This window comes from Cydia strobilella, chromosome 16, assembly GCF_947568885.1.
Source record: "Cydia strobilella chromosome 16, ilCydStro3.1, whole genome shotgun sequence".
Lineage (NCBI taxonomy): Eukaryota > Metazoa > Arthropoda > Insecta > Lepidoptera > Tortricidae > Cydia > Cydia strobilella.
The window spans coordinates 9,227,123-9,239,358 of NC_086056.1; the positions used below are offsets into that span (position 1 = coordinate 9,227,123).

The window sequence follows — 12,236 nt, forward strand, 5'->3', positions numbered from 1 at the left end:
GGTGGCCTAGGGGTTCATGGCGTTAGCCGCGATAGCTAAAGACGCCGGTTCGAATCCGGCCTTCACCACTGGAGGGCTTCGTCACTTTTTCTTTAATATATGACATCTATTACAGTTTTTATAAGGGTTCCTAGTTGACTACGGAACCCTAAAAACGGTGTTATACTTCGGAGGAATTGAAATTCATCTTAGTGGGAGAACAGGCTTTGCAATCTCGCGATCATTAACCTTCCGGAAAAATAAGCTCCTTTTCGAAAGAAACGCAATACAATTCATCAGTACCCTATTGTCGGCATATATTTACCACACCAATCACACTACGGCCAGTGGGGGGACACTTATCATTTCGATCAAACTCGGCTCCGTTCGGCTCAGCATTGCTCCGAGCAATTATTAGGGTTGGCACAACTTGATGTCCCTTTGCGTGCACTACCACAGATAAGATAATGAGTTGAATTTTGATAACCCTAAATAGCCGAAAGGGATAGTGCCATACATTAGAAAGGGACAGCATGATTCGACCCTGAATCGCTGTCAAACTTCGGGTTAGTAGGAAGTGTCCTTTCGGTACGGTAGTACTATTACTTATTCTGTGCTTATATTTAACGCATCTATATGGCCTCATGTTCGGATAATTTAATAAAGTAATATAAATATCTTGTCAACAATTTAATTTTTGAGACGTGAGCTTTTATCGCTGACTGTACTTTTCCTTCTACAGTCAACTAATACTCACCGAGACAACAAACCCAAACACAATGAGGTAGCGTTGTCTTTGTCACTTCCGGTCTCCATCGTCAGATCAGCATGTACCATAATAGTGCATTGTCACCCAACTTACATTAGTGGCTCTGTGAGCTGCAGACCTCGAGCATATTAACTTAAAACTGAATAAACAACAATATACAACAATTACCCAAAAAAATTATCTACAAAAAACATCTATCTGAACATCGAGCATGCTCACAAAATTTCACGAATCTCAGAATCAGTTGAGAATGGCAACCTGTACAGGAGAGCTTTCTGTATACTCTTTTACCAGGTAGGTTTTAGCAGGTACTTCAGTCCCATTATCATTGTATTAAGGGGATCGAACCTATCTCAACATACGCCGTTATAACGGTTTATCAATTTTCTTGATTATTAGTTTCAGACTTGTTTACAACATTCCCTTCAATAATTCAAGTATGAAACTACCCACCTGCAGGGGGAGATCCTGTATATCGAGCACTTAATTACTCTATTACGCTGTGCTTGTAATTCAAAACATTATTTATAAGCAAAATCTTCAACCTCCATCCATCACAAGATACCTAATTGCCCGCTACCCCGCTTTTGCCACTTTTGCCTACATACGGGTTTATCTGCTACGCTCGTAGCGCGTAGGTAGCTCGCGCTGGCACTGATAGGTCAATTCGAACAACGTGATAATTGATAGATACGAGAACAATACGAGATCTAATAGATACGTTATAGTTTAGTTCTCAACTAGTTATCTTTTGCAGTTCGATTCGAGAAACCAATTGTCATTTCACGCTACGATTATTGTGACGTTTTGGGATATCCATTAGATATCCTAAAGAGATCGTTGAAGAGGACATTCGGAATCGCAAAAATGTCAAATTTGACATGACTTTCTTAAATATCTCGTTATCGTTTCCGGTTCATATCTAGTGGATATCTAGTTGATATCTAGATCATTGTTGGAATCGGCCCGTGAATGTGTTTACTCGTAATAATATTTCATTATCGTTACATAATATAAGTACAGCAACACTTAACTGTCCATGTACCTTATGTCCGTGGACCTTATGCCTTTTGTAATAAGGTTTACGAACTGTCAGTTAACAGTGTGGGCGATGGTACTACTTAAATAAATATTTATTTATTTATTATTATTTAATTAAAGACAACAAATGGTCCAAAGAGTGTTAGTTGAATATTACTTAAATATTTTTTTTGGGCCTTTACGATAATCAATATAATATTTTACTAATGATAAATAATTATAAACCTTTACGAAAAACTCACCCCATTTTTAAAATTATTAATGGTTCATTAATTGATTTACCCTCACCTACAAAGACGTGTTCTACAATCATAGACATAGTATATACAAGTAGTTATAGACGCGCCACCGAGCGACCGGGGGTAAGAGAAAGAATATTCATGTAAAATTTGGGCATCATAGGATTTTTTCTCTTTCACTCTTATAAATTTCGGTATTTCGCCATCGCCTCCTACCTATAATGCCACCCGGTCGGTGATAAGGACAAAGCATGGCACTATTTTCTCCTTCCTCTTATAGGAATCGCAATAAGACTGTCTTTCTCTATCAAAGAGTGTCACGCCCTTGTCTACAATGCACACCGTCATTTGTTTTACGTTGAGAGTAAAGAGGTAAAACCACATTCTAGTAGGTAAATTATAACAGGGAAAACTTAAGTTATGAAGTATGAACTGACTTACCATATAGTTTATGTTTTAATAATAAAAATAATAATCGCTGAGTTCGCTCAAGCATAACTAATACGCATTTAGGACCAAATGAAGTATTAACACGATTTCCAGCTTGCTGGGAATTAATTCCTCAAAACTCTATTCTTGGATCTAATTTGATTGTCCTATTAAGATAAATATTATTTACATACAAGGCTAAAGATAAAATAGTTAAATGTCAGAGAGCCATTGAAAGAAATATATTAAACATAAAATTAATCGAGAAAATTAGACATGACCATACACGACAAAAAACAAAATGCATTGATGCTCTAGAATAGCCATTAAGATCAAAATGGAAGTGGGCCGGCCACGTGGCAAGAATGCACGAAGAGAAATGAACTAAGATCGTCACGCTGTGGTCTAGGCCAAAAGGAACGAGAAGACAGGGCAAACCAAACGCTCGTTGGGCAGACGATTTACAACGAAAAGTAAAGAACTGGCAAGAAGTAGCTCAAGACAGAGCGAAATGGCATAATTTGGAGGAGGCCTTTACCCGAGAGGGGTCCAAACCTACTTAGTTTTAAATACATATGTATAGATCCAATTAATGATGCTATGTTAAGTGATTAGTTTAAAATTAGAACTCTATATTTATATTTTTTTCGTGTACCTATAGTTTAAGTTGGTTTATGGAATAAATGGGCTTTTTATTTTTTATTTATTTTATTTATTAAGATCAATAACGATTTAAACTTAGTTAATTCTCACTTAAATTTTCATAAATCATTTGCATTAACGCTGTCGGTTTTTTTTATATTTACTTGTCACATCAGTGCCGTAAATATATAGAAAAGCTAAATTCATATTACTCGAAACCACTTCCTCTATCAGCACATTATGTAGATACAGATACTTTACTACAGTATTAACTCTTCCAGATCGTGGATAAAACGAATATACGCGAGTCAGAGCCACGTGAGGTCGATCGGCCCGTGGAATTTCGATAAAGATGAAATACTGCGGGTAACTCAGATTATAGTAATAAATATTGTTGAAAATATGCTGCGTTTCGTAGTCGCGGTAACATGAAAATGGTTCACCGGAGATTACTTCCACATTACTTACTTGCCATGTCTCTCATGTTTCTGTTATCGGTATAAATTTCGATTCTTACTTTTTGATAGCAGTAGATATTAAGCCCCTCAAGAATTTAAGGGAAAAAGGTAGATGAAATGGTTAATACTAAAGACTCTACACGATAAAATCTGGCCATGCATGATCTGAGGGTCTTGCCAATTAATCGTTAATAGAAAACGCGAATCAAAACTTAAACAATGTATGGAAACAGTCACGTGACTTTTCGGAGCATCTGCCACCCGATATATTTTTTATTTTTGTTTAGCGTTTGAAAAGACGATTGTCACCTTAGCTAGGCCCCTGATTTCTGGGGGCAGTGACCCCACCAAAATAAACAAAAACAGACACCTTTTCTCGAACAGTTGCGTCTAATTTTCAAACCCTCATAGCTTCGTCCCAGATAACACTAAAGAGCTCAGATTCACAGGATAAGATTTAATTATATAATAGATATATACAGAGGTACTTACAGTAACTGTACAAGTACTAAACTAAATTAATAACTAGCTTAAATCTATGATTTTATTAGAGATCACATGAAATATATTGAATGTTATCATTCTAGCTTTAATACTTTAGATTTTATCGATGGTATCAAAAAAATACGACGATTTGGCCACTCACTCACTCGCTGACATAAATAAACCTGTAGGCCACTCTAGGGTACTTCCCAATGTCCTAAAAAGATGAAATTTGGCACGGATTTGGATTTACGTACAAAGAACAGAAAAATTAAGAAATCTGGAACTTTCACCCTCCATGTTCTGTTTATGGGGGCGCAGTGCAGGCATCATAAAATTTGCTACGCGAGTTATAACAAAAAACCGGCCAAGTACGAGTTGGATTCGCGCACGAAGGGTTCCGTACCATTACGCAAAAAAAACACGTTTGTTGTATGGGAACCCCACTCAAATATTTATTTTATTTTATTTTCAGTATTTGTTGTTATAGCGGCAACAGAAATCACATCATCTGTGAAAATTTCAATTGTCACGGTTCATGAGATAGAGCCTGGTGACAGACAGATGGACAGACAGACAGACAGCGGAGTCTTAGTAATAGGGTCCCGTTTTTACCCTTTGGGTACGGAACCCTAAAAACTAGGGCACGTTACAAAAAGAAATGAAATCCCACTAAAAACATTTCATATAATATTGCCGGCCAAGACTCACGACGATATCAGCCTGTCAGTTAGAACAAAAATTTGACAGTTCCGAACAACTGACAGGCCGATATCGTCCGGTGGACTGGTAATCAGTGGGCCCCTTAAGCCCTGACTTTACTAACACTACACCTACTAACACTTAACTACACCTACTAACCTTAGTTTAAAAACTATGACTTTGCCGTTTAAGGACTTAAAGGCCGACAACACACTTACATTACTCTGGTGATGCGTGTGTCTACGGTCGACGGTAATGTCAAAAGGCGCCGCTCGACAAAGAAATATAAGTACCATGGAGGTGGAATATAGTGATCAATCCAAATGGGTCAGTATGGAGAAGTCAGAAACTATGAGAGATAGCAAAATCTGTTAAAAACGTGGGCACTAGTTTTTACGAAATTCAATTTTTTCAAATTTTTTATTAAATTTTCAGGATCAATAATACAAACAAATACGCGATTACAATAAAGAATATTGACCAGGTTCGATTCCCGGTTATGTACGAGAGTAAAAAAAAAAAGTTTGAATGTCATTATTATTATTATATCTAAAATCGACGCCATGGTTCCTAAGAACAGATTTCGCCATCTCTCATAGTTTCTGACTTCTCCCTACTGACCCATTTGGATTGATCATCCTGTATACCTAATGTCACAGACGTTAAATTATGTTCGTATTTTTATTGTGTATATCCACAAATGATTTAGCAAAAGTGCTCGAAAATACACATTAAAAAAAAATTTTTTTTCAAGTCTCACCCAAGGCAGTGATTTTTCCACTTTTAAATTTATTCTAAGCTTAATAGCATCGTTCGCAGACGTTTTTGCTTGTTAAAAAAAATGGGTAGCACATCGTATTAACTGGTGAATTTCCAATATGACAGGGAACTCCGGTTAGCCGTTTAAGAAGTGTAACGCTCTTACGGTAGATGTCGCTAGGGTCGCTGGAGTATCAATCCAGAGGCCGTGAGTTCAAGTCTCACCCAACCCAAGGCAGTAATTTTTCCACTTTTAAATTTATTCTAAGCTTGCACATTTATTTAAAAGATTTACCATTATCATGATATCGACCATTATGCATTATTATTATTATGCATGACCAGATTTTATCGTGTACGGTCTTAAAGACGAAAGTGAAGGACCCGCGCGACATCGCCTTTTCATACTCAAACGTAGTCCTCACCTTCCTCTATGAATATTGCATTGAAAATATTTAGACACAATTTGTTTTGTTGTGTATACCACAGGTATGCCCCCTACGTTTGCTTTCTCTCGATTTTTAAATATTAAGTTAGCATTTTAAAATTAGTATGAAATCTATTTTTCGCTCCTAATTTTTACAATAATCAAAAATAAAACTATGAAAACGGATTATATCGCGAGTATTGAGTTTCTCAGTGTTCGTAAAGCTGTAAAGGGCTCAAAACGTCGGGATGTATTATAAATTCAATATACGCGATATAATCCGTTTTCATAGTTAATTTCATGAGTAACTATCGCGGTAACCGAAGACATATTGTTAATCAAAAAGTAATTGTGTGGTTATATGAAACGACGATGCAAGTGAAATTTATGTTTCACTCGCATCGTGTTTTGTTTCGTTGGATTGTAGGCATTGAACTGAAAATTATTCGACTTAGGGTATTAAAATCGCGTTTTTAATCTTAACTTAATAAATCTCTTTAAAAGCTCGCCCAACGCCAATGTAATTCAGCTAGGTACTCAACACGGAATGGCGCTGTCATTAATTATCGCTTAGTTATCATAAGCGAGTCAAGGACTACAGAAACCGGTATAGGTAAGTAAAGGATCTCAAGGTCACGTTACACTGGCGTTTTTGAGATGTGTACACACTTGCGAGTAGCCCACTATTGGGAATTGTTTGACGGAATCTTGACGTCCGTGACGTTCAAAGACAAAAAGTCGTATGTGACTGTAAACTTCCTATTATGATATGCCTATTTGCCATTTACTGTAGAACACATTGACGTATAAAACTCACCGTATTTAAGGTTAATAAGGTCTACTATCAAATTTTGTATGAAATTGAAATCACAAGGAAATGTGAATTAAGTATTGTAAATTTGTAACCTTAGTCCGATAATGAAGCTTATTCAATAAAGACTATGAACTCTAAGTACTAGAAATAAAGTAGAATTTGACTAATGCTGTAATTCTGTAATGCGACACACTAAAGACGGACCGAAAAGTTCAACTTTAAAAATTCGAAAAAGTCAACCGTAGGGGCATAGTCAATATACATATTAATATACATCAAATTTTGTAAAATATTTTTCATAATGTCAATATCCAAAGAGGAAAATGGGGACTACGTTTGTATGGAAAAGCGGCCGTCCCCTATCCTCTTAATTCGGCACTCATTTGTGACGTTTTCAACCAAAAGGTACCACATTGTCGCTTGTCGATAAGGTTGATTTCTAATTGAAGCTATATGGAAAAAACGTCTTACTGACAAGCGACAATAAGTACCCTTTTGGTTGAAAATGGCACATTTATCGAATTACTGTGCTACGCCGTAGCACAATGTAGCACACCGTAGCACTTTTAAAGATTTTTTCCAAAGCACTTTCACATATCGATTGTATCGAAGTAATAAGTAGCTAATCGTAGACAACAAAAAAGGAAAAAACCCAAGCAAAGCAGATGCCGTGATTCGCGAAGTCATTCCCTTGATGAAAAATATTTCGTGGGGTCCAAGGGGAATTCTGCGAGTTGCAAGTCACCAATAGCGGCGAGCAGATTATACGGGTTCTTTCTTATAATCTACACACGTAAGTGAGCGTGTCTGATTTATTATATGGTATATATAATATACTCAAACAAATGGACAATATAGTACATTGTGCAACGAGGGGGGGTGAGTGAAATTTTGCAAACAAGGTCTTTAGCTGCACGACAGCCCCAGGCGAAGTAAAAAAAACCGGCCAAGTGCGAGTCACGAAGGGTTCCGTGCCATTACGCAAAAAACGACAAAAAAATCTCGTTTGTTGTACGGGAGCCCCACTTAAATATTTATTTTACTCTGTTTTCAGTATTTGTTGTTATAGCGGCAACAGAAATACATCATCTGTGAAATCACGGTATCACATCATCACGGTTCATGAGATACAGCCTGGTGACAGACGGACAGACAGACAGACAGCGGAGTTTTTACTCTTTGGGTGCGGAACCCTAAAAATGGTTAATAGACGAATGCTTCTATCGTGTCAGTTATTCTAATTGTTAAATTGGTATGTAGTCTTAAGTTCCTTTATATTCTTGACATTTGGCGAATCTCTTAATTATTGAAATTAATACTAGTGTTGTACGTGTTGTGACTAATGTGTGATATTAATAATGTATTTTAATATTTTTATGTGATTTCTGCTTGCATTAATTATATTTTTTCGTTATGACTTTGTTGATTTAAAATGTTGTACCTATTTAGTGTTGTGAATTTTGCATGCGGGCTACTGGTGAAATGTGTGCTTCGCCTATAATTTTATTGTTGACCATCTATTGTACCATATTTTAAGCAAAATAACAGCCACGATTTGAAAATTGTGTAAAAATATTTAAACGGCTATTAAATATTAAATTAAATAATTTTTTTAACATTAACAATAAAAATAAATGATAAAAGTCAGTATTTTAAAAGTAGGTAATTATCATTTTACAGATTATTACATAGTAAATTCGTTATGAATTTTATTTAGTTGGGTTGGGTTAGGTTGCTAGGTAGTTGTAAAAACTCCATTAAGACAACGCGTAAACGCGTAAAATACATAATTATTGAAGTTTTTATGACATTTATTATTCGAAAATGGTATAAAAATAGTACATGTCAAAATTACACCGTAAATTAATTTTTGCATAGCTCTTAGCCTAAATCTCGGCTTCGTAGCCTTAAAGATGAAAATCGGGACTTTACCAGACAACATTTTGAGGCAAATAAACATATTAGAAAGCCATATTGTGAAATCTATGTTGTAAGTATTCAAGTATGAATGAAATAAAGGATATACTATATCCAGAAATCAAAACCATGAAGACTACGCGAAGTCCCTTCAGCGTTTGAGGCCCGTTTTTCTTGCGGTGAAATTTGTATTTTAACCTCGCACTAAAATGGAGTAAATCGACAAATTTATCGATTAAGCCTCCAGACATTGCCCTTAGCAGTAGCCGATTGAAGGGTTTTGCTAGAGAAGATCCCCGGCGAATATACATCGTCTGTAGTAGTGTCACAAACGATTCCTTAATTTTGTGTATTTTAAGCTCACCATTTTCATCAGAAAATCTCCATACATAACTTCGATGATAAATATCGGATGCAACAGTAAATAATCGTTTGTCGGGATTGTTCATTACTGTCATCATACATTCTAACGTCAATTTGCACGTCGTTAATGCGTTCGTTACATTCAGCCCGGTGCTGCTCATTAAGTAACCATATTGGGTGGGACTCACTATTAACTGATAATTAGAGAACACTTCTTCCATTAGGTTTGGCTGATCATCTCGAATTGGTTGCGTGGTAGCGCTCAGCAAAGAAGCTTGAATTGCACACGTCAAAACGAATACGTATATAAGTATGGACAGTAATACCAACCTATAAGGTATTCCAGATTTAGATTTCTGCTTTTGACTAATGTTACCTAAAAAATAACCCCAGACGATAAGAAAGTCTCGGCTAGTATCCCTTACCCGTTTTTGAAACATTTTCATAAATATGACTGTGGCACAAGCTAAACCAAATGTTGCGAAAATTGACCATACAGTTAGTACACCAAGCTGTTTTAGAACACCGTACCACTTACTAAGCAAATTTGCTCTAGCTATTACAACTTTTTGTTGATCAACCAAAAAAGGATTTATGAAATCCAAGTTTAACATTCGATTCAATGTCAGTACATAACCACCCATAGCTCCTTCCACTTTATATGTTTCTATCTCATGCAGCATGCCTGTGTAGGTAAAGTTGTCTAAGCGCGAACCAAAACTTTCAACATTTCCAAAGTTTATCAGTTCCACTGAGATATTTTCATATTGATAAATCAATTCTAGTACATATTGCTCTATTGTCTGCTCCCCGTTAAACGATACAAAAGGCCAATAATTATGAGATACAAATTTTACATGACAGCCTGGAAGGCTAATTTTTCTTGCCCCTGCATATATTTTGTCTACATTGTGAATTTCTGAACAACGGGACAACACTTGCAGAATCTTGAACACAGGTCGGTCGCATTCATCATGTTCTAAGCCAAACGTGTACACCACAACACTTTGATTTTCGTCGTAGGCAACAAGAGCCACGTCGTAAATGTGATTATACACAAGGAAATCCGATATCTCTTGAAGAAAATCTTCAATATATTCGACAACAATTAGAAACTTCGCTCGAGGATTCCAAAATGGATCTCGTCTCACTAAGTCCAGTCCCTGCGCAAACATAAAATAATCCTTGCACTGGATGACGTAGATATAATTGAACAGGGTGTCGTTAGGCCAGTAAAATGATCTTGAAATAAATCTCACAGGATGCTCTAAAAGGGAATAGAGCTCCTTGCTCAGCGACTGGTTAACGTTTATTAAAGTAACATCTGCTGTGGTATTCAAGATTTCATTTTGTTGTATTATCGTTGTTATGCACTTATTAATTTCTGTATCTTCATTGGCTTCATGAATTTGCACTGCGCTGAAGCAAAATTGGACCAGGCAAAGAAAAACATAACTGAGACGATACTTTCCCATTTTACACGAATAACACAATTCGCTTGATGTTAAATGCAAGACTAAGTAAAATGCCTGTCGCTTCCCTCCCTTGCCATTAAGTTTAATTCAACAGAGTGAAACATTAATCACTAGACGCCTTTTAGTGCTAGTGTGATTAGATTGAAATTTATTGTAAAACACAAATGATTCCTTAAGTACTAAGTCTATATGTATATTTTTTATAAATGGTTTTAACCTTTTAACTGACCTGAAATGGTTTTAACCTTTTAACTTACCTGCTACACGCTAGTTTCCTCGAAATAAGTAACTACGTCAATTAAAGTGACACAATATAAATAATTAATCAACAAATAATGTAAACCAGTACCTACTATATTATAAATATAAAGAAACCTGCTATATGGTAGGCAATAAATGAAAAGCAGTCGTAAGTATAAGCATAGAGAAACAATAAGCTTAGAGTGCTCAATCCATACATAGATAAAAACACATTTATAACTAATGACTCGGTGAGCTGTAGACCTTAATAAGCTTAGAAAGTGTAAAAGTGAAAAATACTTAGTTCGTTGAATCGTTATCACAGTGAACTTACAGTAGTCTGAAGCGCCTTAGACGCTATTGGCGCTTAAGTCCTTTATGCCAATTTCACAAAATTTACGAGAATCAGTTAAGAATTGCGACCTGTAGTGTAGAGGAGAATATTCGGACATACGAAAGCGAAATGCCCGAGTTAAAACGGAGATCTTCGCTAACGCTTCGATCTATAAGTTTTAAGCGGGCTTTGCGAAAACTTATTTATGATAAGATTTAATACGCTTTTGGTAAATATATAGTTTTAAGCAAGTTTAAAACTTATTAATAATTCAGTTTTACCATACCTCCCATACGACTCATTGACCGAAGCGTTAGCGATGTTCTCCTCTACAGTTCGCAATTCTCGACCGATTCTCGTGGACTTTTGTGAGCAGGTCCAGTAGTAGTACATAGAATTTTTCTGTCGTTTGTAATGTTCAAAATGGTGGAAATTGGTATAAAGGACTTAAGTGCTATTAGGGTCTATGGCACTGACCATTGAGCACCACGACCACGACCACCACCACGACCATTGTGAGTACGCTGTGATAATGACTCATTAAGTATTTTTTTGTTTTTACGTGTTAAGCTTATCAATCTTATCGCGAGGTCTACAGCTCACAGAGCCACTAGTTATTATTAAGTCAGAATAGCCATGTATGGAGTGAGCACTCTAAGCTTAGGTACCTACATATTAACATATTTCTCTATACTTAGTACGTATAAGGAAGGGTGAGCAGTGGGCACTTAGTAGTTATAGGTTTTTGTTCAAGTACCTACTGGTAGGCTTTAAAACCTAAACTGTATGATTAGGTAGGTGGTTGTATGGTTAGGTAGATGGTATGATTATTATTATGACAGTGAATATGGGTCGTTGTATGCAAGTTATGGAATAACTACGACTCGATATACATAAATAGTCGCAAGTCGCGTTTTATTATTCACTCGTTTTTAATTAATATTGTCTACTTACCTGATTTTAACGCCTTCATGAATTATGTCGTTCTCATTATCACAGTCTGTTTAGGTACCTACGTGTCATTTCGGTACACTACTATCACTCACATGCACAGGTACTCAAGTGGAAATAAGAGTCTGAATAACTTGTCTGAATAACGGGTACTTACACCTCCCTACATAGGCACAATTTAATCCACTTAGTTAGCTTCACTTTTAACATTTTA

At 36.2% G+C, this 12,236-nt stretch overlaps 1 protein-coding gene across 1 annotated transcript; it reads right to left on the reverse strand.

Annotated features, from left to right (window-relative positions):
- Positions 1-8,703: 8,703 nt before the first annotated feature.
- LOC134748527 (uncharacterized) lies at positions 8,704-10,674 on the reverse strand. Its single transcript, XM_063683319.1, has one exon. It carries the CDS (start codon positions 10,495-10,497, stop codon positions 8,704-8,706), a length of 1,794 nt encoding a protein of 597 aa, XP_063539389.1. The 5' UTR covers positions 10,498-10,674.
- Positions 10,675-12,236: the final 1,562 nt, after the last annotated feature.

What these genes read in the sequence shown, in the direction of transcription:
- LOC134748527 (XM_063683319.1), bottom strand. Translation starts at nt 10,497, where the DNA reads ATGGGAAAGTATCGTCTCAGTTATGTTTTTCTTTGCCTGGTCCAATTT.